The sequence below is a fragment of the Mastomys coucha genome, unplaced genomic scaffold (genome assembly GCF_008632895.1).
Source record: "Mastomys coucha isolate ucsf_1 unplaced genomic scaffold, UCSF_Mcou_1 pScaffold23, whole genome shotgun sequence".
NCBI lineage: Eukaryota > Metazoa > Chordata > Mammalia > Rodentia > Muridae > Mastomys > Mastomys coucha.
This window is the reverse complement of record NW_022196906.1, coordinates 58,597,226-58,623,119: the sequence shown is the minus strand read 5'-3', so window position 1 is coordinate 58,623,119 and position 25,894 is coordinate 58,597,226. Positions and strand designations below refer to the sequence as shown.

Below are 25,894 nucleotides of genomic sequence, written 5' to 3'. Positions count from 1 at the left end.
GTAGACCAGGCTGGCCTCCAACTCAGAAATCTGCCTGCCTCTGCCTCCCAAGTGCTGAGATTAAAGGAGTGAGCCACCACCACCCGGCTATAATATTTTCATTACTCCTAAATTCAGCCTTGTATTCATAGTACTGTGTAGCACTCACTTCACAACCTTGTCAGTCTGGCAACCACTAATGTGTTTATAGTGTTTCACAGCTTTTGATTGCTAAATCGAATCTAATTTATGGATATACTACATTTTGTTCTTCTTTTTATCAGTTGATGGATGTTTCTTTCTTTTTCTTTTTTTTTCTTTCTTTTTTTTGTACTTCTCGGCTATTAGAAATGATATTGCTGTGAACATTTATGCAAATTTTTGTGTGACCATATGTTTTCTGCATCTCTGGTGAAATTATTAGGTCATATAGCAGCTATGTTTAAATCATACTTTCTCCTATATGTATACAAATTTGATCTTTGTATTTTATAAATGATGCAATTTTCTTACACATACCTGCTATCTTTCTCTTATACTCTTCTTTTTGTCCCTTTGTCTGCCCCCTTTTTGCCTGTTTAAATTGTATTTTACTTACTTTGTATATTTATTTTTAATTATATTTATTTATATATAATGTGTATTTGTACAGAAGGTCAGAAGCCAGCTTGTGACGGTCAGTTCTCTACTATGTGGATGGTGTGTACAGAACTCGGGTTATCAGGCTTGTGACAGTCAGTTCTCTCCTATGTGGATGGTGTGTACAGAACTCGGGTTATCAGGCTTGTGACAGTCAGTTCTCTCCTATGTGGATAGTGGATACAGAACTCGGGTTAACAGGCTTGGCAGCAAGCACATTTATCCTCTGGGCCTTTCAGCTGGCCCTCACTGTACTAGTCAATCACAACCCTTTCACTTTTGTTTGACACACTTTCAAGATCATGCATTGTTTTTCAATAGAGACGCTGTGGGCATTTCACACTGCCCCATTCCTTGTGATTTGGACCATCCTACACATAATATATTTAACATCCCTGACTTCCACCAAGTTAAATATCTCAGTCATTCTGGTACATAAAGATGATCTTCACCTTTTTCATAGACCCCTCTTTTCTGTTGAGAAACATTTTTCTTTTCCCTGGGAATATAGGAATTGCTAACTATTTGATCCTTTCATTTTATTACAATGGCAATAGTGGATATCATTTCTCGTTCGAAGCAAAAAGCTTTGTGAAGTGTCTCAGTTTTTTGCTCTATTCCTTCTGTTCTCTGCTGTTTGCTCACTCTTTTTGAAGTCGTTCCTCACGACCCTCCTCCTCTCTTCCTCCCTACTTGTAGACATGTTCCCTGCTGAGTTGCAGCAGACAGAACCCTCCAGTTATCAGTCTTGTAGCTCGTGTAGCCTGTCTTGACTGCCTTTCCTTCGCTGTGCTTAGTTTTTTTGTGTGTGTGCCTGTGTATGTAATTATATTGTGTTTGGATAATCTTGCTTTCAGTTTTACATTTGTGGTTTGTTACCTCAGCTGTATTGTATCCTCCTCCCAGGATCACATGTTGTTCCTGTGTGCATAGCATTATAGTTGAGAATACCATTCATAGAACCAGCCTGGTGGATATGTATCCTGCTACTGTTCGTTAGTAACATCAGCTACTTATTGAAGCTTTCTAAGGCTTAAACAATGAAGACAGTAGTAGTATCTTCCTCAGAGAGTTTTGTTGGGATTAAATAATACACTACATACACAATCCTATGACAATGCCTAGTGCGTAGTCAACATTCAAGAACCCGTACCATAGGGCTGGAAAGAGAGCTCAGTGGTAAAGAGCACTTGTTGCTCTTCCAGGGGACCTGGGTTTGATTCCTAGTACCCACATGCTACCTCATAACCATCTGTAACTCTTATTACCAGGAGATCCAATGACCTCTTGTGAGTTCTGAAAGCACTAGGCACTATATGTGGTGCACAAAACACTCAATATATTCAATAAAGTAAATAAATCACACAAAAAAAATTGTTCTAAAGAACTGCTACCTTAATTGGTACTGTTAACTATTTCCCTATTAATTAGGCTATGATGTTTTCTGACTGTTTTATAGGTTTTAGCTGATGGCATCAGGACTGGTGTAACCGAATGGCTTGAACCTTTGGAAACAAAATCTGCTCTTGAATTTGTGCAAGAATTTCTGAATGGTGTTTATATTCATAATTTGTTCTTGTCTGTTCCTTGTTTTTAATTGAGTACATATGTTTGCTATATTTAAATATCGGTTGTCTCTTGGCTTTATATAGCTTTGAGTTAGAATACATTAAAGCTGTGATCTAATATGGTTGGAGAGAGCTTTTGTTTTAAAATGTCAAAGATAGATGTTATATTGTAAAAAGTATAAAATTAAGTTTGAGCCAAGCCTGGCAGCACAGACCTGTAATCTATTAGTAAAGCTATTTGAGAGGCCAAGGCAGAAGAACCGTTAGCTTGAGCTGTAGAGTGATTTCAGTGACAATCAAGGTAGACAACTTAGAGAAACCTTGTCACAAAGTAAAAAAATACATGAATGCTAAGCGTGGTGGTACATGCCTTTAGTTCTAGCACTCGGGGAAGCAGAGGCAGATGGATCTCTGAGTTTGAGGCCAGCCTGGTCTACAAAGCCAGTCCAGGCCAGCTAAGGATATTGCACAGAGAAACACTGTCCAAAATCAAATAAATAATACATACATACAAACAAACAGAAGTAAAAAGAGGGCTGGGGATGTTGCTCAGTGGTAGACCATTTGCCAACCATATTTAAATCCCTAGGTATGATGAGGCTTCAGGGCTGTAAAAAAGAGAATGTTGACGTGGAAGTTTATGTAGCACAAATAAATAAATGTGTCTGAGATTGTAGAAGAGCAGTGAGATAGTACCGGGGCATCTTGCACATGCCTATCTTTGTTTCGAGCTCCTGCTTGAAGGGTAGCTATCATACTGGTAGTGTGCTGAAGTCCCAGTATAGCCCTCCTGTTCCTATTTGCTACTTGACAGCAGGATTAGGATGAAAATAATACAGGAAGCAGAAAATTAAACTCAACTTAATAAGCCTTTTCTGCTTTTTAGACCTAAATAAACTGGATGAATTTGATGATTCTACAAAAAAAGACAAACAAAAAGAGGTAAGCAAGCCAGGTGTGGTAGCGAATGCTTTTAATCCCAGCACTTGGGAGGCAGAGGTGGGTGGATCTCTGAGTTCACGGCCAGCTAGATCTACAGAGGGAGTTTTGGGACAGGCAAAGCTACACAAAGAAACCCTGTCTCTTAAAACCTAAGGAAGGAAGGGACAGAGGGTAGGAGACAGGGAGGGAGGAATAAGCAATTACTATCAGTTAGAATCTTGCCCTGCTTTGCACTCCCTTCCTGTTGTGGCATCTCAGTTCTCTTTTTGTCCTGGATTTGTCTGTTGTTCAGCTACAGAGTAGATAGCGTTATGTTAATAATACACTGTAGAAAGTATTACCATAGTATACAAAAACAGCAAGGAATGCTGTCATCGTGCCACAATGTGCTATTGTGAAACTAACACAGTTTCCACCTGATGATAAGGAAATGGGGTCAAAGGCCACTTAATAAATATTCTCATGTAGGAAGAAAATTGAGAGCTTACTTTTAAGTGGTATAGTTTTGCTGTTATTATTTGGGGTTTGGTTTTGTTTTGAGACAGGGTTGTGCTCAGGCTAGCTTCAAATGCAGTCAGTCTGCTCCTGCCTCAGCCTCCTGAGTGCTGGGCTTTATGGGTATGTAACTGCTACCATGTCTGGTTAGTCATTACAGATTTAAAATAACTTCAAGACTCTAGTTTTTTATTCTGCTTAAGTATTTCTCCTTATTAGTAAACAAAATTCTGAGGAAAATAACATTTCTATAATTTTTTGTATATGTTCATATCTTCATAGCTCTCACAATAGTGTTTAAAGCTTAAACTACTTTGTTTTAAAAGTAAATAAATCGAGTGTTGTCCAAAGCTTGCTTTCTTTTCAGGAAGTGAACCATGATGCAGCTGCAGTTGTCAGGTCGATGCTTGTCACAGTGCGGGGGGATCTCGATTTTGCTGAGCAGCTTTGGTGCAAAATGAGCAGCAGTACGTATCCATCATAATTAAAGTGGCCTTTTTATGTATTTAAGGTTTTTGCTTGCTTGTTTTAACTTTATGTGTATCTGTATTTTGCCTGTGTGTATGTCAGTACACCACGTGAAGTCAGCCCGCTTGCATAGACTAGAAGGCAGATTAGATCCTATGGAACTAGATGGTTGGGAACAGCATGTGGGTGCTGGGGATTGACCTTGGTTCTCTAGAAGAGTAGCCAGTCCTCCTAACTGCTGAACTATCTTTCCAGGACCCCCCCCTTTTTTTTTTAATTTTTATTTTTATTTTTATTTTTATTTATTTATTTTTTCTGAGACAGGGTTTTTCTGTGTAGCCCTGGCTGTAGTGGAACTTACTCTGTAGACTGGGCTAGCCTTGAACTCAGAAATCCACCTGCCTCTGCCTCCCTAGTGCTAGGATCAAAGGCGTGCACCACAACTGCCTGGCTGCAGCCCCTTTTTATGCCTTTTAAAATATAAAGCTTGGCTATATTCTCATGAGATATAACTATATTTACAGGAATCAAAACATACCTAGTATTAATATATACCTCATATAACAATTTCAGATAGATAGATAGGTAGGTAGGTAGGTAGGTAGGTAGGTAGATAGATCTACCAAATGTTTTTTGGCAATCTGAGCTATATCTTGTCTTTTTTCCCCTTCCATTTTAAATCCCCCTCTCACTGCTAAAGTGCAGGGTTTTTGTTTGTTTCTTGTGTGTGTCATTAAAATTGACACTTTAATCGGTAGAAATGTGGAAATGATTTCTATGTGACTTGGTTTTTAAGGTGTGGTTTCATATCAAGACTTGGTGAAGTGTTTCACATTGATCCTGCAGAGTCTACAGCGTGGTGATATACAGCCATGGGTAAGTGTGAAGTGGAATAGTGTGAATAGAATGTTTTTCTCAATGACATACAGAAACCAAACCAACCAAACAAGAAGAGAGCATTTGATAAAGCGCTGGATCAGTCTGTGCTGACCTCCAGCTCTGTTCCCTTCTAGCTGTGTGAACTCGGGGCCTTTACTTCTCTGGACCTCACTGCCCTCATCTACAGCGTGAGGGCTGGACCCCTCCTGCGTCATAGTGTTTGTTATGTATCTAATGCATGCACGGGACCCAGTGTCTGGCTTGGTATATATAAGCTGTTGATACTGTTAACTATTCTGGAAATGAATGTTTTCATAGGCCACTGCTAAGACTTCAAAATTAGGGTGCTCTTTCACAAAGCAGTTTTGATGATGACTTGAGATTCTCAAAATGTAATGTGACTTCTGAACCAATAATACTTGTGTTAGAATCTCCCCAGCACTCATGCACAAAAGCATATATCAAGGCCAGGCATGGTAAGACATGCCTGTGGTCCTACCATATGGTAAGAAACAGGATGATCACAAGTTGGAGGTTAACCTGGGCTGTTTCATGCAATCCTGCACCAAAAACAAACAAAAACCCCCAAAAGTAGAGTTTTGTTCATCACAATATTTAGGGTTTTTTCTTTCTTTTTGTTTTTTTGTTTGTTTGTTTGTTTGTTTGTTTGTTTGTTTTTTCGAGACAGGATTTCTCTGTATAGGCCTGACTGTCCTGGACCTCACTCTGTAGACCAGGCTGGCCTCGAACTCAGAAATTTACCTGCCTCTGCCTCCCAAGTGCTGGGATTAAAGGTGTGCGCCACCACCGCCAGCAAGAAACCACTAGATCCCATTACAGATGGTTGTGAGCCATGTGATTGCTGGGAATTGAACTCAGAATCTCTGGAATAACAGTCAGTGCTCTTAACTGCTGAGCTACCTTTCCAGCTGTTTTTTTTCTTTTTTAAATTATATTTATTTTTATTTTATGTGCATTGGTATTTGGCCTGCATTATCTCTGTGTGAGGGTGTCAGATCTTAGAGTTACAGACAGTAATGAGCTGCCATGTGGGTGCTAAGAATTGAACCCAGAGCCTCTGCAAGATCAGTCTGTGCTTGTAACCACCGAGCTGCCAGGCTCTCTGCCGGCTCCGATCTCCTGGATCTCCTGTCTTCCGGAGAATAACCACCCCAATCTGGGAGTCTGTCAAGCAGGAACTCTTTTTATTGTATCAATCTTTTCTTTATAAAAGGCTGAGGAAGGAGGTGGAGTTTTTTGCTGAGGTGAGATGATGTAGGGGTGAGATGACGTAGGGTATAGGGTATGGGGTGACTGACTGAGCCAACAGAGTTACTCTATGTCAACAGTAGCTAGGCAAAGACAGGCTTAAGCAGGTAGTGCTGAGTCACTCCAGTATGGAAGTGACAGTGTGCAAAACTTGAGCCAGGCTGGGGTTTGTCCTCAAGGCCCAAACCAGGGCCAAATAGGGCCCAACACTGAGCCATCTCTCCAGCCCAGTAATTTTCCTCATAGGAGCCAGAAATAGTAAATGATGTATATTTTCCTTGTTATGAGATGTCTAAGTAACAATAATGTAGCCACATAACATTGTGTATAATGCTGCCAAAACAGTGTTGACAAAGGATGCAGAATACATGTAACTTTATAAAATGTAAATTTTGAAAACAAATCATTTGGGACCAGCTGGGCTAAACTCTGTAACAACCACTGAGAGAAAGAAGCCTTACAAATAACTGTACTCTTTGCCCTTCATGAAATTTGTCACTGTATGAATTTTCCAAAGTGTGGTTATGTTACTTTTACATTGAACAAAGAAGCAAAACAAAAGGTTAGAAAGAGCTGATTAGGAACCATTTTTAATAACTCAGCCACCAATTCATGATAAAAGTTAGAATTTCTGTAGTTATGTGAACCACCATGTGGTTGCTGGGATTTGAACTCATGACCTTCGGAAGAACAGTCGGCGCTGTTAACCGCTGAGCCATCTCTCCAGCCCTGGGAGCTTTTATTGAAAGAATTTATAGAGACTGAAAATGTATGATTCTGATTTTGAACTCATAGTCTTATTGTGCCTATTACATTTATTTATACTTAAATTTAGGAATTAACAAACTTTTTTTCTATTTCTAGTTGCACAGTGGGAGTAACAGTTTACTAAGTAAGCTCATTCATCAGTCTTACCATGGAGCTATGGACAGCGTCCCTCTCTCTGGAACTACCCCACTGCAGATGCTTTTGGAAATTGGTTTGGATAAACTGAAGAAAGATTATATCAGCTTTTTTGTCAGTGAGTCCTTTTTTCAACTTAAAAGCTTGAAAAACTTGTTAGTTGCCATCCTTAACTTGTCTTCATTTTTTACCTTCCTCATCCTCGTCGTTCTGGCTTTCCCTCTGCTTGGCTGTGATACAAGCATTTTTCTTTTCTGGGCCAGTTTCCCTCTTGATAAATCCAATAGATTAAATAGAGCTGTAGGCTTTTGCTTTTTGGCTTTTAGGTATGAGTTTCATTTGTTGTTTGTTTTAAAATGTGCTGTGGTGGGGCACCTGTGAGTACAAGTGGATGTGGAGAGCACCTTATGGAGTCATGGGTTGGGGTTGGGGTTGGGGTTAGGGTTGGGGTTGGGTTGTTAGATTCTTCTACCATGTGGGTCCCAGGCTCCAGCTCACGTTGCCAGGTTTGCTGGTTCTACCTTTTGAACCTGCTGTCGTAGTTAAAAGAGTATTTTCAATACTTAACACTTGATACTTTGTTTATTAGGGGCAAGCTATGATCAGTTTTAGAATAAGTGTTAATATGAATTTATAATATAATTGATGAACTATTTAGCTTGATCACCTATTTAATATATGAACTATAGGCATTTTTCTTAGGGTTTTTTTTTTTTTTTTTTAATTTTTACTGGAAAATTCCTAAAGGTTGTTTACATATGTTTATCTTGATAGGTCAGGAACTTGCATCTCTGAATCATTTGGTGAGTTTCATTCTCTTATGTAGTCATAGCAACACAATTGCTAAGTATCTGTAAGGTGCCAGCCTCTGCTCTGGCTCCTAGGAAACACAGTGAACCAACTGATGCCAGTTATTGCTTTCCTCAGAGTAAACTGAAAGGTGCTTGCTCTGGCTGCTCCCTTTCTCTTTGTGTTTATGCATCTGATATGTAGTTTATTGTGTTAATGGCACTGTTCTACCGAAACTCTTACTTAGATTGTCAGGGGATCTATAAGGGCTATTTATTTTATATCCTCTTAACTCATTTGAAGAATTATTTGCTCAAGAAGTTACAACATTCTTTAATGTATTGGCTGAGGACCAATCTCAGATTCTTTAGGATGCTCTCAGCATTTATCATGGCCCCAACCCACAGCGTGACAGTTTATTTCAGGATGACAGTGAGTGGAAGAGCATCTCCTTTCCTTCTTGGTCTTTTTAAAGGCTAGCCTGGGAGGGTTTTTTTTGTTGTTTTGTTTTGTTAAGACAGGGTCTCCACATTTAATTCCAGCACTTGGGAGGCAGAGGCAGGTAGATTTCTGAGTTCGAGGCCAGCCTGGTCTACAGAGTGAGTTCCAGGACAGCCAGGGCTATACAGAGAAACCTTGTCTCAAAAAAAACAAAACAAAACAAAAAAAAGACAGGGTCTCACTATGTAGCCCTGGCTGTCCTGGAGTTCACTTTGTAGACCAGGCCAGTCTCAAACTCAGAGACTCACCTGCCTGTTTCCCACATCACTGCTATACCTGATTCTGGGCAGGATTTTATAAGAAACAAATGATAATTGCCTATTATATATATTATATATGAGCCTAGACTTGTAAACGTGATGTAGTTTTGTTGCCATAACTAGGTAATAGGTTATGCATTAATCAATAATATATTTAATAATATAATATAGAGTATTATATAAACAGTATATAATGTATGCTATGTATAACAATATTGTATAATACATATTATATATTTTACATATTATTAAACAGTGCAGTCTATTAGTATGTATGCTAATATATATTTTGTACATTAGCTATAAACATGTCATAGTATACTATAATACATGTAACAAGTGTAACGTAATGTATTATATGTTTACATGTTATATATTATGTATTAATATTATATATTATTGATTAATGCATAGTCTATTAGTGGCCTAGTTATGTCAATAAAACCACATCATGTTTATAAGTTCTAGGGTCACTCAAGAGGAAAGAATTATACAAAACGTACACTCCAGGAGGCTAGAAGCTTGGCTGTTGTCAAAGTCTGCTTATCATTTCCACTGGATTATTAGGTTGGATCTCAGAAATGGGACTGGAAAGTTTAACAGTTTATGATACTGGCTTAACTTGCCAAATTTCTCTAAAACCTGTGCCAATAAACCGGTAATATGTTCAAGGGGGAAATTGTCAGGCACTTGGTTAGTTTCTCAGACTTCGGTTCACCAGGTATGGTGGTCTTGCAGATTAACCCTGAAATCCTCAGTATTAAGCAGTGTTGCCTACCCACTTGTCCTCGTTAGTGAAGCCACTTGGGATCAGCTTTTAGAGCAGACTGTGTCATTTGTGCCCAGCGTTCTTAGCAAAGGCCGATGGTGAAAGGTGGTGAGTTCTGTGCTGTCATTGCCTTCCTTTCCCCATTATCAGGCATCCAGGTTTAGATATAGAGGGAAAGGCCGCTTCTTCCCAGGGGTTCTGCTTAGTCTTTGCTTCCTTCCTCTCTTAATATTTCTGTCTTCTAGGAATACTTCATTTCTCCATCAGTATCCACACAGGAACAGGTTTACCGTGTTCAGAAACTCCATCATATTCTTGAAGTATTAGTCATCTGCATGCTGTTCATTAAACCTCAGCATGAGCTTCTCTTCTCTCTAACACAGTAAGTATTTTTCTTTTTGTTTTGAGGCGTTGTCTAATTGATAGCCTAGGCTTACTGGTGTGATCCACCACTTAGCTACATTCTCAGCTCAGTATTTTTTTATATAAGAAATCAGTCTATATAAACTTTGAATTGAATGACATTTCCTTGGCTAGAAAGAAAATGTTGTCTTTAAGTTTTGTTTGCAGTAGATGGAAGGTAGGTTGGGGAGGTGGTATTTGTTACCATTATGGTTCTGAATTCATTCCCTCTGTCCATGTCTTGGTTTGTGGTAAAATGTTTCTCTAGACTAGAAAGTCTTCATCTTTTCTGACAGCTCTTATTCCCAAAAGAGATTGTTTTAACTTTTTAGATCCTGCATAAAATATTACAAACAAAATCCTCTTGATGAGCAACACATTTTTCAGTTGCCAGTCAGACCAGCTGCTGTGAAGAACTTGTATCAAAGGTAAGCAACTTAATAATTACTTTGTACCTTATAGGCAGTTTGGGGCCCAGTTCCCATAATGATTTCATGACCCAGTATGGCTTAGCCTGGTAATCCTTTCCCTACTCTCTGACTCATGGCCTTTTCTATTTCTTCTCCCAGAATTTGTCACTTAAGACTTTTGAGCCTCTAGTCTTTGTTCTGTCAATTTATAGTTCTGTCACAAAATCACTGGAGAAATAATAGGAAAAAATGACAGACAATGATAACAATGAGATGAGAGACAATGATGAGGCTAGACAGGCACAGCAGGACCAAGGGTGTGGCCGTGGGTATGACAGAATTGTAGTCATGCACTCTGACGTGCCAGTGCTGTTCTCCCTGACCTTTCTTCCCTCTTGTCTGCTTCTTAAAGCTTCTGTCATACCAAAAGTTTGCACTATCATACACAGTGATCAGTTGACTTTTGAGATGAGGTCTTACTGTGTCACCTAGACTGGCTTTAAATTTTGTTGTCCGGTTTCCACTTCCAAAGTAAGTGCACTGCTGAGTCCAGCTACTAATAGCCTTTTTGTTTGCCAATTTAAATGAATATGTTATAGATAAATTGCTTTTGCCTTGGTGTGGTAACACGCCTATAATCTAGGACTCAGTGGGTACCTCTCATGAGTTCCAAGACCAGCCTGGTCCACATAGTAAAGTTCTAGGCCAAACAGAACTACAAATTGACACACTGTCTCAAAAAAGGAGGAAAAAAAATCAAAACGGGTGGGCAACGTAGCTTACTTGGTAAAAGCCTTATGACCTGAGTTCAACTCCTGGAGCTTAGTTAACATGGTTAAAAGAGAACTGGCTGACTTCCACAGTTGTTCTTTGACCTCCACATGTACACCCTGGCATGCCTACCATAGCATACACACACCCCACACATGGACATTCTCACATGTACACTAAATAAATAAAAAGGTAGGTGGGTAGATGGATGTTTAGAAAAGTGTAGGGTTAGAAGATGGCTCTGCTGGCAAGAAAATCACTCACCTCACAGCTCATGATGACGCAGGTTCTTTGAGCTTCAGGACTCTGGTAATGGCTTGTATATGTAGTTCTAACTGTGTCTAAATGGGAGACGGACAGAAAGCCACAGGAACCCCCAATACTCACCAGAGTACAACAGAAATAGTGACGGTCTGGCATCAAAAAAAAAAAAAAAAACAGAAGCAGAAAACTGACTCAAAAAGTTGTCCTCTGAGCTTCATATGAGCTCTGTACTCACACTTAAATAAATCTTTAAAAGTTGCCGGGCAGTGATGGCACACGCCTTTAATCCCAGCACTTGGAAGGCAGAGGCAGGTGATTTCTGAGTTCGAGGCCAGCCTGGACTACAGAGTGAGTTCTAGGACAGCCAGGGCTAAACAGAGAAACCCTGTCTCAAAAAACAACAACAAAAAAAAAAACTTTAAAAGTTTAAAAAAAAAGACATATTTAGTATTAATGTGTATGTGCATGTATGCTATATGTAGGCAAGTACATGCTGTGGCATGTTTGTGGAGGTCAGAGGACAACTTTAGTCTGTTCTCCTTCCATCCTTCATGTGTATTCTGGGGGTCAGACTTAGATTATCAGCCTTTCATGTCTGGCACAAGCACTTTTATCCACTGAGCCATCTTGGTGGCCCAAAATGAATATTAATTTTTACTACATTTATTTATTTATTCATGTGTGGAGTTGGGTGCTTGTAAGCTGTGGGACACGTGTGGAGGTCAGAAGACAACTCATGGGAGTCAGGCCTTCCTTTCTGTCATGGAACTCAAGTTATCAGGCCTCTACCTGCTGAACCAACTCTCCTGCCATGATAATCTTTTTAAATTAAATAAACTAAGTAATTAATTAAAATTTTTTAAATGCTACCCTTTTATAGTGCTGTTTTTCTTCTTATGTTTTTTCTTTCAAATGAACATTAATCATGTAATCCCTAAACCTCACTCTTGTTCCTTACTTTATATTTTAAATAATTACTCATCTTGACTACCTTGGTGCCTCTCCCAACCCCTGCACTGTTCTTTCTTTGAAGGAAAATAGAAGGATAGAAATAGAGTCTCATGTTTCAGCTTGCCTAGAACTCTCTATGTAGCTAATGCTGGTCTTGATAGTGAGTCTCCTGCCACAGCCTCCTTACGTGCTAGAATTACTGAGTATACCACCACACTTGATTTGCACAGTGTTTCTCTATTACTGCTTATTTATATATATGATTAATTTTTAGTTTATGTTCATTAGTGTTTTGCCTGCATGTATGTCTGCGTGAAGGTGTCAGAAGCCCTGGAACTGGAGTTAGAGACATGTGAGCTGAATGTGGGTGCTGGGAACTAAACCCTGGTCTTCTGGAAAGAACAGCCAGTGTTCTTAACTGCTGAGCCATCTCTCCAGCTAGACTATTACTGCTGTTTAAAAAAACATTTGTTTTTCTTTAAAATGTGTGTATGGTTTTTTTTTTCCCCTTTCTTGACTATGCTTCTCCAGCACAGGGATTGTGACCGATTTATATCCCTACTCAATGCTTGTCACATAAGGATTTCACTGAATGACTAGAAGGAAGGAAGGAAATGGCTGCTCTTTGGTTATTAGTAGTTTATTTACTTATTCATTTTAATTTTTCTTCAGTGAGAAGCCACAGAAATGGAGAGTGGAGATCAGCAGTAGTCAGAAGAGGGTGAGAACAGTGTGGCAGCTGAGTGATGGCTTCCCTGTAGACCATTCCAGTCTCCACAGGCCTGGTAAAGATGAGATGTAGTAATTAAACCTTTATGGGAGGAATCAGGGTTACAGGGTCTTTTCCTGAACTGTAGGTATAAAACAGACTTTAAAAGAAAATATGACTTTTGTGCCATTGTGAGTTTTAGAATTCAAAGTATAATAATCACTTGTGAGTGCTTTTTCTTATCCTGGATAATAGAACCTTTGCTGGGGCTGGCTCATTGGTTAAGAGCACTGACTGCTTTTCTAGAGGTGCTGAGTTCAATTTCCAGCAACCACATAGTGGCTCACAACCATCTGTAATGGGATCCAATGCCCTCTTCTGGAGTGTCTGAAGACAGCTACAGTGTGCTCACATACATGAAATAAATAAATAAATCTTAAAAAAAGAAAAAGAAAAACAAGACCCTTTGCTGAATAAGGAAAGAAGTAGGGAACAGCGAAGAGGTCAGTGCTGAGCTGGAAATGTCAGCTCTCTCTCTCTCTCTCGATACTATAGTCCTGGTGATACTTCCTAATGCGTTCTCCGCAGCTGTATAAGCGTTGGCACTTGTGACATTCTCTCAAATTGCCAGGTCAGTATCTTAGTTCTTCGTGTAATTAGCTCCTCCCTAGCTTCTTCAGTAAGCACCTTTGAAACCCTTATCTTCATGCATACTGATTGTGATGTCGTATGGGTGGCCACATTGAAATATTCCAAAGATTTTCTGACAGAGAAGAGTTCAAATTCCTTAAATAGTTTTGTATTCTATTTGATACTGCCTTAGTATCTTTCATTTTGCTCTGATAAAATACCCTAATGAAAGGAACTTAAGAGGAAAAAGGTTTACATTGGCTCATGGTTCAAGGTGGGGAAGTCAAGGCATCAGGAGCTTAAAACAAGCAGCCAGTTACACTCACACTCAGGCAGCAGAGAGCAGGAGGTGAGTGCGTGATGCTGCCGAGTTCCCTTTCTCACTCACACCACCCGGGATCCCTGTCCAGGGAGTGATCCTCTCTGTAATTAAGATGGGTCGACCCCACATCACTTAACACCAGGAGGTCTCTCATAGACATGCACCAGCCAAGACATCTCTACCATCACTTGGCCCCTGTCACCATATAATCTCCACCCTACTTTTGGTACTAAGTTATATCTTGGTTTCTTTTCCTGTTGCTGTGATAAAATACTCTGACAAAAGCAGTGAAGGGTCAGTGGTTTTATTTCCTCTCAGATCATCCCCCACCATGGTAAGGAAGTCAAAGCAGAAGGAACTGGAGTAGCTGTTGATAGAAATCCCTTGTCAGCAGAAGAAGGCAGAGCCTGTGTGCTCATGTCAACTTACTTTCCCCACTTTAAAGCCATCTAGAATGCCTGGCCCAGGGATGATGGTCTGTCCATACTGGGCAAGTCTTAACACTTCAGTTTACACAATTAAGACAAGAAAGACCCCACGACATGCCCACTCCTATTTTTCAGGTGATTCTATCTGTCACAGATAGATAAACATGCAGAAATCATTAAACTGAAAGAACTTTTCCTGGAAGCCACCAGTTAAAATCATGGCATGTGGTTTTTTTTGTTTGGTTGGTTTGTTTTTCAGATTTATTTATTTTATGTATATAAGTACACTGTCACTTCAGACATAACCAGAGAGCATCAGATCCCATTACAGATAGTTGTCACCCACCATGTGGTTGCTGGGAAATGAACTCTGGAAAAGCAGCCAGTGCTCTTAACTGCTGAGCCATCTCTGCAGCCCCCATGCCATGTGTTTTAAGTATGATTGATATACAACTTAAAATCTAAAGGGGATTAAAAATCAGCTATGTGGGGGTTGGAGAGATGGTTCAGAGGTGATCTTACAGAATGCTTAAGTTCAGTTCCTAGCATCCACATCAGGCAATTCAAAGCTACTTATAACTCCGGTTGCAGAAGATTCAGTGCCCTCTTCTGGTCTTTGTGGGCACCTTTACATACATGATATACATAAATATATGCACACACAATTTTTAACATAATAAACCTTTTTTAAATTCCAGGTTATAAAAAAGTTGAAAGGCCAAGCAACAGACATAGTAGTAAACTAGAAAATCACATTTATAGCATGTGTTCAGAAGAGGAGCATGTCCTAGTATACTACAAAAAGATCTTTGAAATTACTTGAGGGAGAGGCAGATGGGTCTCTATGTTTGAGGCCAGCCTTGACTACAAAACAAGTTCCAGGATAGCCAGGGCTACACATGGAGACCCTGTCTTAAAAACCAAAACATGTATACATGCATGTGTACACATACACTTAAAAACTCAATGGGATAATCATGAACAGTTTTCCCAAAAGGAAAGTCAGAGATCATCTCACAAATAAAAAGTTCAGGGCTGTAGAGATGGCTCAGTGGTTAAGAGCATAAGCTACTCTTCCAGAAGTCTTGAGTTCAATTCCCAGCAACCACATGGTGGCTCACAACCATCTGTAATAGGATTGGATGCCCTTTTCTGGTGTGTCTGAAGACAACAACACTGTACTCACGTACATTAAATAAATATTTAAAAAAAAAAAACTTTAAAAAAAAAAATAAAAAATAACTGCTAGGAAGCTAGTATGTTGGGCCATGCTTGCAATCAAGCACTTGGGAGGGGGAAGCAGGAGGAGCAGGAGCTTAGAGACCTGAAGCCTGAAAACTGCCTCAGAAAGGAAACCTGAGGCCAGGGAATGAGCTCAGTGGTTGAGTGCTTGCCTACATGTACCTTGACTTCTATGGCCAGCACTGAGATGGGACTTGGGGACAGAAAAACAGGAACAGTAGCAACAGAGTCAGTCAGGTATGCAAGACTGGGTGATGTAGTGAGTTTCAAGACTCTAGGCTAGCCTAAACTACAGAATGAGATTGATTATTTATTTATTACTTTTTAAGTAAAGTTATGGCTGAATTTAGTAACTTGTAGTCCCAGAACTTGAGAAGTAGATGTAGGACCTCAGAAGCTCAGGTCATCCTTGGCTACATAGTGAGTTTAAATTAAGGCCAGCCTGGGCTACATGGGACAGTCCAGCTGCCATGGAACAGAGAATAATTGGAAGTAATGGGGTAGAAAATCAAGTGTCTGCTAGAGAGCGGTCCACCAATGGGTGCTTAGCAAATGACAGGAGTAATGGTAAAAACACGGAAATCACAAAGGAAGTGCACACATTCCCTCTAAATGCTGCCTGGCTGTTTCCTTGAAGGACAGTAATCATTCTTTGAGAGGGTAGAAAAATGAGTGTACATGAGCTGTAAGGCTGTAAATTCTGCCTGGTGATGGTGGCACACACTTTTGATTCTAGTACTTGGGAGGCAGAAACAGGTGGATCTCTGTGAGACTGAGCAAGCTCCAGGACAGTCAAGGCTACACAGAGAAACCCTGTCTTGAAAAGGGGTTGGGGAGGCTGTAAATCCTAGGGATTTGTTTTCTAAAATTACATTACAGCATGATTCAGGACAAACACTTATCAATCCTTAAGTGGTGACACAAGATTTACTGTGATTGGTTCCTGGGGGAAGGTAGCTCTTTTTTGTTGTTTTTTTTTTTTTATTTGTGCTCTACTTTGAATGTTAAGTTGTTTAATCAAAGCTTAAAGCATCAGGAGGGTACGCTGTATAAATAATTGCCCCAGCTGTGTTTTGCCGATTCTTTTCGGGTGCCATCCGTACTCCTCAACTGCTGTGTTGTGGTGAAGTCAGTGGAGAGCTCTGACTGGCCTCATTGTCTTTCTGCTTACAGAGTTTTCTGAGCTGACACTGAATGGTAGTCTGGAAGAAAGGGCTGCCTTCATTAACATGGTTACCTGCAGCCAGGTGCACTTCAAGTGATGCGCGCTGCAGGGCCTTGCGAGGTGTCTTCCCTCAGGTATGTTGTGATGAGTACCTTGCGTGTTAGCTATTTCTACATCATCAGTATCACATCCACTCATCAGAAATACAACTGTTCCCCAGTCATCCCTGAATGGCCTACCAGGTTATTACTTGACCTTGCAAGTCTCCAATTCCTTTGTACCTTTTGTTAGCCACTTAGTAGGTCTAAACTCTAGAATCAAAGAAAATTTTAATCTGGAGTTTGATTTCAAAATTATTGATAAAAGAAAAAGTTGCAAACAGACCCTCAACTTGACATGAGAAGCAAAGTTTTGTTAAAGTTTTCCTCAACCAAAGTTCATTGAGCCCTAAATGTAAACACCTTTTTAAAAAATATAAATATTTGATTTTTAAAATCAAAAACGAAGTGCCACTGAGCAGTGATTGTGCGTGCCTTTAGTCTCAAACACTTAGACGGATCTCTGAGTTCGAGGCCAGCCTGGTCTAAAGAGGGAGTTCTAGGACAGCCAGAGCTACACAGAGAAATCCTGTCTCTATAAACCTAAAAAATAAGCCTGGCGGTGTTGGCACACGCCTTTAATCCCAGCACTTGGGAGGCAGAGGCAGGTGGATTTCTGAGTTCGAGGCCAGCCGGTCTATAGAGTGAGTTCCAGGATAGCCAGACCTATACAGAGAAACCCTGTCTCAAAAAATAAAAATAAAAAATAAATAAATAAAACTTTGAGTTGATATTAGCTAACAGGATTGATAGAAAATCATTTCTGAGACAAAAATCTCACTGCGTAACCCTGTGTGGCTTCTTTGTTTCATAAACAAAAATAAATAGAATTAAATGATGAGTGAAATGCCTCATCTTACCATTCCCCTTTAAGCCTCATTTGCCCTCTAATAAAGGAGATTAGTTTTATTATAGTTTAAAAATAAGCCAGGCAATGGTGGCTCATGCCTTTGATCCTAGCACTTGGGAGGCAGAGGCAGGCAGATTTATGAGTTCGAGGCCAGCCTGCCTGGTCTACAGAGTGAGTTCCAGGACAGCCAGGGTTATACAGAGTTCAATTCCGGCCCCCCCCCCAAAAAAAAACTAAAAAAAATGAACTTTAATGTTTTTGTTTTTTGCCTTGACAGGATCTGTATAGTCCTGGCACTTACTATGTAGATCAAGCTAGCCTTGAACTCACAGAGATCTGCCTCCTGGGTGCTAGTATTAAAGGCATGTGCTACCACACCTGGCTTTAGTTTAAATTTAAAAAAAAAAAACTTTGGTTTGCCATCCTAGTGTGGTATTGCAGTCTCTTTGTCTCTTTGCTGGCCACAGTGCAATGGCTGTCACTCATGGTCTCCCTCAGGAGGCACGTCCCGCCCACTTGCTGTCCACCTGCTTAGCTAATAGTCTACAGCCTGAAAGGATTTTAGACCGACAATGTCCATAAGACATGGCAGTGCTCAGTGACAATCATTTGTACATTAATTTTTCCAAATAAATGAAAAATCATCAAGTTATAAAACTATACACTGTGTTCCTAATTTTGAAAAATGAAATGTGTGAATGATAGGTAGCAAAATATTAACTCTGACTTCAGGAGAGTTTATTTCATTTTATTTATGCTTATTTTTATTTTCTTATTCTTAAATCCCAGCACAAAACAAAAAGGGGGAAGGAGTGAATTAATTTTCAGAGCCTAAAAAATAGATATCACATGAACTTTTGAAGCAGAAAAGCAGAGTGATCCTGAAGATGCTGTGACAGATGAAGGAGATGAAGTCCCATCTCAGCTGCGGCTCCTGAGGAGAAGTGTCAGCAGCAGGGCAGCAATGAGGATGGAGAGGGCGCAGACTGTGGGGACCACAATCTCTGAAGCCACGTGCATGTGCCTCAGCAGGGGCTCTGAAATGGACAGGGAACATTCCACCAGAAGGAGCTTTGTTTTGAAGCAAAAGCTAAAGGAGATGGGCCACTGTGTTTCTAATTTTTCTCATTTGTTGTAAAAGTGAACCAGTAAATCAAACATTATTTTGAAATGGAGTTTTGGAGCCATGGGACAAAGGCAGCACATTCACTTGCTATGCACACAGCTCTTGGGGCTCCTTACCATCACACAAAACTTTCGTGAGAGCTAGAAATGTCACAAAATCTGGGGGTGCCTAACTTTGATTATTTCACTGGTATTTTATTAAGCTTGAGTATGGTTAATATTTATGCGGGCATTGCATTAATCTCAAAAGATTAGCACCTATTCCATGGGTTCTCTAGGTTTCACTGAGGGACTTGTAAAAAAAATCTTTTGGGCTGGGTGTGGTGGTGCACACCTTTAATCCCAGCACTGAGGGGGCAGAGGCCGCCTGGTCTACAGAGCAAGTTCCAGAAAAGCCACAGCTACACAGAGAAACCCTGTCTCAAAAGGAAAGAAAAAGAAAATCCCTTGGAAACATTTTTGAGTTTGTTATTCTTGATATATTTACATCTCGTATACTCATATATTACAATTTCTAATGGTAATTCTAATACTTATTTCTTTCTTAACACAAAAACTCACTAAAATGCTAAATTATTTGATAATTGTTGTGTGGTTTTATCTTTAAGAGCTAGGTGTTCTATCCACCAATCCAATGGAAGACCTTGATGCGACTCGCTTTGATTTGTCTGCTGAGCACTCTGGTAACTGAAGTAAACAGGTGTGGCTATGTTCTCATGCAGCTCTCAGGCTAGTCAACAAATCCTCACTACAACCATGTTGCATTTACTTTGGTTTGCTGAGCTATGGTTTATAATCTGTAGACTATGGCCTGGTTATTTATGCGTGTGGGGACGCTGGTATGTACGCAGGGTAGCTCCGTTGAAGGGGTTTCTGCACCACCTGCTTTGACTCCACATTAAAGAATTATATTAAAACAAGAAGTATATTTCTTTGATTCCCCGTATGCAGAAAAATGGGTTTCAGGAACATTGGTGGTATTCTGTATTTTGGATCCTTCTAGAACCCACTGCATAAGAAATTATGCCTTTAATCACAGCACTTGGGAGGCAGATCTCTTGAGTTTGAGGCTAGCCTGGTCTACAGAGTGAATTTCAGGTCAGTCGGGGATACATAAACCCTACCTGGAAAAATAAACGACAAGGGTCTGGAGAGATGGCTCAGTGGTTAAGAGTGCTAGCTGCTCTTCCAAAGACCCAGGTTCAAACCCCAACATTCACATGGAGCTCACAACTTCCTGAACTCTAGTTCCAGAGGTTCTGACACTCACACAGATATACATGCAGCCATTACCAATGCACATAAAATAAAAGTAAATCAAGGAAAAAAGTGATGCCTTTTAAGAGGGTGAGGACAGTACTTTGTTTATTGCTGTTATCTCTAAGGCTTAAAGTAATGCTAAAATGTTAGGGAGTACTAAGTAGTTATTTATTGAAGATCTCTTACAAGCCTATAATCCTAGCTTTGGGAGGCAGGAGCAGGAGGAACACAAGTTCAAGGCCTATCCAAGCTGTTGGGTTTAAAGCCATCCTAGGCAAGTTAATGAGAACTTGTCTCAAAAAGTAGGGTGGTAGGTGCAAGGATGGTTCAGTGGTCAAGAGCACTGGCTCCTCTGCCTGATGACCCAGGTTTGATTCCCAGCACCCACAGGACAGTTCATCACTGACTCAAATTCCAGGGGATCAGACACCAACTTCTGTCTTCCTTGGGTGTCAGACATGAACATTATACACAGACATACGTATGGGCAAAACACTCATATAAAAAGAAAAAAATTTAAGTAGGGCTGATAAGATGGCTTAGTGGGTAAAAGACACTTGCCACCCAATCCTGACCATCTGAGTGCAATCTCTAGAACCCTTGTAAAGATGAAAGGAGAGAACCAACACCTCAAAGCTGTCCTGAATGTCTCACGCGCTCATACACACACACTAGCAGTACATTTAAATTTTTTGAAAAAGTAAAAAGTATAGCTATAGCTCAGTAGTAGAGCACTTAGTGTTTTTGAAGCTCTGGGTTCAATCCCTAGCAATGCCACACACAAAAAAATTACTTGCTTAATTAGTATAAGACCTGGTTTTTGCTTTTCTTTATTTCGGTTGGTAATGGCAGATTTTTCTTCTTCAACAAGCCCATTTTAACAAAAGTGGTAGGCACGTAAGTTTACAATATAATTAGAATGGAATTAGAGTATTGAAATCATTCTTGGGAAGGGAGGCATGGCTCTGTCAGTAAAGTACTTGTTTCACCTCTAGAACCCACATAAAAATGATAAAATGGGGGGCTGGAGAGATGGCTCAGCGGTTAGGAGTACTGACTGCTCCTCCGAAGGTCCTGAGTTCAAATCCCAGCAACCACATGGTGGCTCACAACCATGTGTAATGGGATCGGATGCCCTCTTCTGCAGTGTCTGAAGACAGCTACAGTATACTTACATATAATTAATAAATAAATAAATAAATAAAGATAAAATGGCGAGATGCAATGTACTCATAACCCAGGGTCAGGGGACTAGACAGGAAAAGCCCAGAACTCGCTGGCTAGCCAGTCTAGACTAAGTGATGAGCTCCAGGCCAGTTAGAGACTTGTTCTCCACAGAGGTGGTTCAAGTTTCTGAGTATTACACTAGGTTGTCTTCTGGCCTCCACACAAAGTCACCTGTGCCCGAGTGCAAGACACACACACACACACACACACACACACACACACACACACGATAGCTATCCTATCCTCTCTCATTTCCCTGGTGTTTACATGCTTTTGCTTACATAATGTTGTTTGTTGTTTGTTGTTTGTTTGAGGTAGAGTCTTTAGTCCATGTTAGTCTGGGCTCAATCTGGATGGATAGATGGACGTACAGACAGATAATTTAGAATGCTGTATAGGCTGGGAGTTTAGCTTACTTGGTATGTACAAAAACCTGCCTTCTATTATTAGTCCTACTACCCAAAAAAATAAATTTTTAAAAATGCTTGTAAGACAGAAATTAACATTTAGGAAAAAGACATTTTTAGTTATAAACGGTTGGGAATACTGATTTTAAGTAAGATCCATTTTGAGACTCTTGCTAATGCCATCATATGTAATATTACATAGTTATCAAAGATAAGAATCCTCACCTGTGGCAAGTATCTGGTTGTTGATGGAGCAAGTTTCCAAGGCTTTGAGACGCCAACTTTCCACCTAATAAAAACCCACGTGATAAGTAAGTTCGCCTTGCTATTTTCCTATGCTTAAAATTGTTTTTAGAATAAACAAGGTACTTTTTTACAAAATTTCAATGCATTTGTGTCAGCAGACTTGGCCAAAGCCTTTACCAGCTTGTCAGTCTCATCAAGACAAACACGTTTTTAAGTCTACCCACAGTTTGGATGTTATTAATGTTTTGAGACTATCACATTGTGGCCCTGATTGGCCACAAACTGGCTATGTAGCTGAAGCAGGCCTCGAGCCACACCCCCAGCTTTATGTACTGCTTTCTAGTACTGACAGTGAACACCTGAGGGCTGTGGCCGCTGTCCTCACTTCTAGGCCCACTTAGCTCACTCTAACCAATTCTAGCAAGCCAGTCGGATTTGTTTGTAATTTTTTTATTAAAATCTAATCATAATTTATAGTTGATGTTTGTAGATGCAGTTATATACCAAGTAGAGCTGATGGGAAATGTGATTTTGTTTGTTTTGTTTTATTTGTTTTTATGATGTACCTGTGTGTACCCTTGGAGGCCAGAAGAGGGTGTAGGATCCCCTGGAGCTAGAGTTGAAGGCTATAATGCTGAGAACTAAACAAGAGCAACAAGACACCCCATTTGGTAGGTTTTAAAAGCTTAAAAGTTTAGCCAGGCAGTGATGGTGCATGCCTTTGATCCCAGCACTCTGGAGGCAGAGGCAGTCGAATCTCAGAGTTTGAGACTAAACTGATCTACAGAGTTACAGGACATCCAGAGCTGCATAGAGAAACCCTATCTGTGGGTGGGGTTGGGGGGAGCTTAAAGTTTGTTTCTGTTTAATCTTGCCTTGGAGGCAGTGTGTATATATGTATTATAGATATTATTATATCATATATATACATTATGGTGGGGAAAGATATATATATATATATATATATATATATATATATATATATATATACATACATACATACATACATATACGCATTATGGTGGGGAAAGATATAGTCCTTTTTTTTTGAGACAGGGTTTCTCTGTGTAGCCCTGGCTGTCCTGGAACTCACTCTGTAGACCAGGCTGGCCTTGAACTCAGAAATCCGCCTGCCTCTGCCTCCCAAGTGCTGGGATTAAAGGCGTGCGCCACCACTGTCCAGCTCAGGGTAACATTTTTAATTCATCAGAATTGCCATTTAATTCATCTTTTCTAGTCTTATTGCTTGAATGTGTTCTAGATGTGAATAAACCCCCACAGGGATAGGTAGGGGAAGGCAACATTTGGAGCTGGTGCTCAGTGGTGGAAGCCTTGTCTGTCAGATGTAAAGCCCTGGACAATCCCTGGCTGCAACAGCACAGAAAATCATTAACAGCTTCACTGATTTGGTCCATTAGGACCTAGCTCAGACAGGACCCTAGTCACCCTGATGCCCTGTCTGGAAGGGACTGGATTTTGAGGTGTGTTTAGCCATCCTAAGCAGAGGTCATGGGGGGGGATGGTGCCATATTCCCCACCCCTTCCTTGAAAGAAGTATGGTTCATCTTAATCTTTAGTTGAAGAACAGAACAAATGTCATGGGTAAGTTAGCCATCCTACCTCTTGTGGGCTTGGAAACCCATTGGCTGTGATAATCTCCTTGTAATACTGGACAGAAGCCTTGGGATATCGAGGCTTGTTTCTCATACTGAATTCAACATAGTAGAATCCATATTTATCTGCATAGCCTTTCTCCCATTCAAACTTATCCAACAGAGACCAGGAAGTATACCCTTTTATATCCACGCCATCTTTTATAGCTGTGAAGACAAATGACTCCATTCTTAATATGTTCCATTGTTTAGAAGTATAAATAGTATTAAGTTGTTTCTATGAGATTTAGAAGCAGGTTTTAGTTGATGGTCGATGATGGATTGAATTTTGTCTAAATTAGAAAAACGTGAAACAAATCTAGTTTTATCTCACCTTTTAACATTTCATTGATGTATCCTTTGAGGTACTGAATTCTCCACTCATCGCAGAACTGAGTGCAGTGTAACTTTTGGGGAGCTCCACTTTCTGTCACATATATGGGAGGATCACCGTACTGAGTCTGAAAGTGAGCCGAGAATAAACACCGAGCACCTGACTTACATGGCTGCCATATTCTAATGACGTGCACGTTAGCTCTTAGGTGTCACACTTAGTAGGTGTCAGGTAACATGCTGATTGAGATGTGAATGTAGGCCAGTGAACTGATGTGGAAGACTAGTCCTTATTGAAGGGGCCTTGTCTGGGGAAAATGCCCTCCAGGTCTTCCTCTTTCCCACGAATTCCCTTTCAAATTAGATGGGCCTTAAAGCAACTAAATATTCCTGAAAGAGGAGCAGCCATTTTCTTTACTGGTGTACCCAGTACTTAGCTGTCGCCGTAAATAACCTCTCGCAATGTGCTAATAAGCAACCCCAGCTAACCGCAGTGGGCCACGCACACAGACACACAAAGACATGAAAGTAGGAGGTGCAGTTGTTGGGAAGAAGGGGGTTAGGCAGGAGTGGGAGGACAGATAATGGGAAGTAGATGTGATCAAAGTACATCACATACATGTGCGAAGTTGTCTGAGGGTAAACTTAGAACTTTAGACTGAGGGGCTGTGGAGATGACTGGTCAAGAGCCCTTGCTGCTTTCCGGTTCCCAACAAACATGGCAACTCACAACCATCTGTAACTAGTTCCAGGGGATTCCCCTCTTCGAATCCCCTCGGGTACCAGCCACCCTTATGCTGCACATACATATAGTCAGGCAAATGGTCATATATATAAAATAAAAATAAATATATACTAAAAAAAAAGAAAGATTAAGTGTCAGTTTGTCAGCTGTCATTGGAGGTAGTTTACGTAAGTATCAATCTGCAAGGCCCACTTTAGTAACAGTGAAGGTGCAGGGGGCTGAGGTCTATTGGTGGTGCACGCCTTTAATCCCAGCACTTGGGAGGCAGAGGCAGGTGGATTTCTGAGTTTGAGGCCTGTCTGGTCTACAGAGTGAGTCCCAGGACAGCCAGGACTACACAGAGAAACCCTGTCTCAGAAAAAAAAAAAAATCCAAAAAAAAAAAGAAGCAAGTACTGAATTCTTGATCTTGCTGCAGCCAACCTGCCAGGGCTGGGCTTGCCGTCTTGTGCCTCTATACCTAAGCTTTATCAGTTTTCATATGTAGTCACCTGAGTGTCACGGAGAGACTAAACTCAGGTCTGCTGAAGGTCTTACTTGACTTGATGAGGTAGTACCTGGGCAAAGTTGAGAAGCCTCCTGAACCCCCACGGCACAGAATACAGCCATGGAGACCCCATTTCTGGCCAGTTGGGGTCCACAAGCTCCACTAAGTTGCGGTCATTCTGGTAGCTGGGCCCCTGGTGGGAGGGATACTTCCTTTGAGTGATGTATCGAGTGGTAAAATGGCCCAGTCCCAGGAAGTCAGATGTGCCTTTAAGGTAGCTCTTCTCCTGCAGGGAGAACGTGGGCAACCTCGACATCTCCAAGCCTTGCTCGGCACTCTTTGCTCCTGACAGGAGAGAACATGAGAATTTAACCAAATCTTAAGTCATTTCTTACAGTCACTTTGCTGTGTCCCACAGTGCTGCTGAAATGGTGGTGTAGGGGCTGGTGAGGTGGCTCAGTGGTTAAGAGCACTGACTGCTCTTTCAAAGGTCCTGAGTTCAATTCCCAGCAACCACATGGTGGCTTACAACCATCTGCAATATGATCTGATGCCCTCTTCTGGTGTGTCTGAAGACAACTACAGTGTATTCATATACATTAAATAAATAAATAAATCTAAAAAGAAAAAAAGAGATGGTGTTGTATAAGCTGGAGCAATGGCCCAGCAGTTAAGAGCACTTACTGCTACAGTGTATTACGCCATAGTGA

The 25,894-nt window shown here is 40.6% G+C and overlaps 2 protein-coding genes across 5 annotated transcripts in view; one reads left to right on the top strand and one right to left on the bottom strand.

Moving 5' to 3' along the window:
- Window positions 1-19,745, top strand: part of Zwilch (zwilch kinetochore protein) — a 34,305-nt gene extending 14,560 nt beyond the window's left edge. For 2 of the 4 annotated variants that reach the window (XM_031345815.1, XM_031345813.1), the window contains 11 exons: window positions 2,078-2,171; window positions 3,073-3,128; window positions 3,991-4,090; window positions 4,888-4,967; window positions 7,104-7,260; window positions 7,917-7,945; window positions 9,707-9,843; window positions 10,196-10,291; window positions 12,932-13,044; window positions 16,764-16,889; window positions 18,493-19,745. In XM_031345815.1, coding sequence (XP_031201675.1) covers window positions 2,078-2,171; window positions 3,073-3,128; window positions 3,991-4,090; window positions 4,888-4,967; window positions 7,104-7,260; window positions 7,917-7,945; window positions 9,707-9,843; window positions 10,196-10,291; window positions 12,932-13,044; window positions 16,764-16,852 — 951 coding nt within the window. In that variant the 3' untranslated portion in view covers window positions 16,853-16,889; window positions 18,493-19,745. Of the gene's footprint in view, window positions 1-2,077; window positions 2,172-3,072; window positions 3,129-3,990; window positions 4,091-4,887; window positions 4,968-7,103; window positions 7,261-7,916; window positions 7,946-9,706; window positions 9,844-10,195; window positions 10,292-10,685; window positions 10,805-12,931; window positions 13,045-13,523; window positions 13,600-16,763; window positions 16,890-18,492 lie in introns of those variants that run through there. The other 2 variants (XM_031345814.1, XR_004111896.1) reach the window with 2 other exon arrangements.
- Window positions 18,590-25,894, bottom strand: part of Lctl (lactase like) — a 22,868-nt gene continuing 15,563 nt past the window's right edge. Inside the window, exons 9-13 of the mRNA XM_031345820.1 lie at window positions 25,255-25,529; window positions 23,955-24,081; window positions 23,589-23,788; window positions 21,948-22,011; window positions 18,590-18,740 (exon numbers count right to left, since the gene is read on the bottom strand). Coding sequence (XP_031201680.1) covers window positions 18,625-18,740; window positions 21,948-22,011; window positions 23,589-23,788; window positions 23,955-24,081; window positions 25,255-25,529 — 782 coding nt within the window. The 3' untranslated portion in view covers window positions 18,590-18,624. The remainder of the gene's footprint in view (window positions 18,741-21,947; window positions 22,012-23,588; window positions 23,789-23,954; window positions 24,082-25,254; window positions 25,530-25,894) is intronic.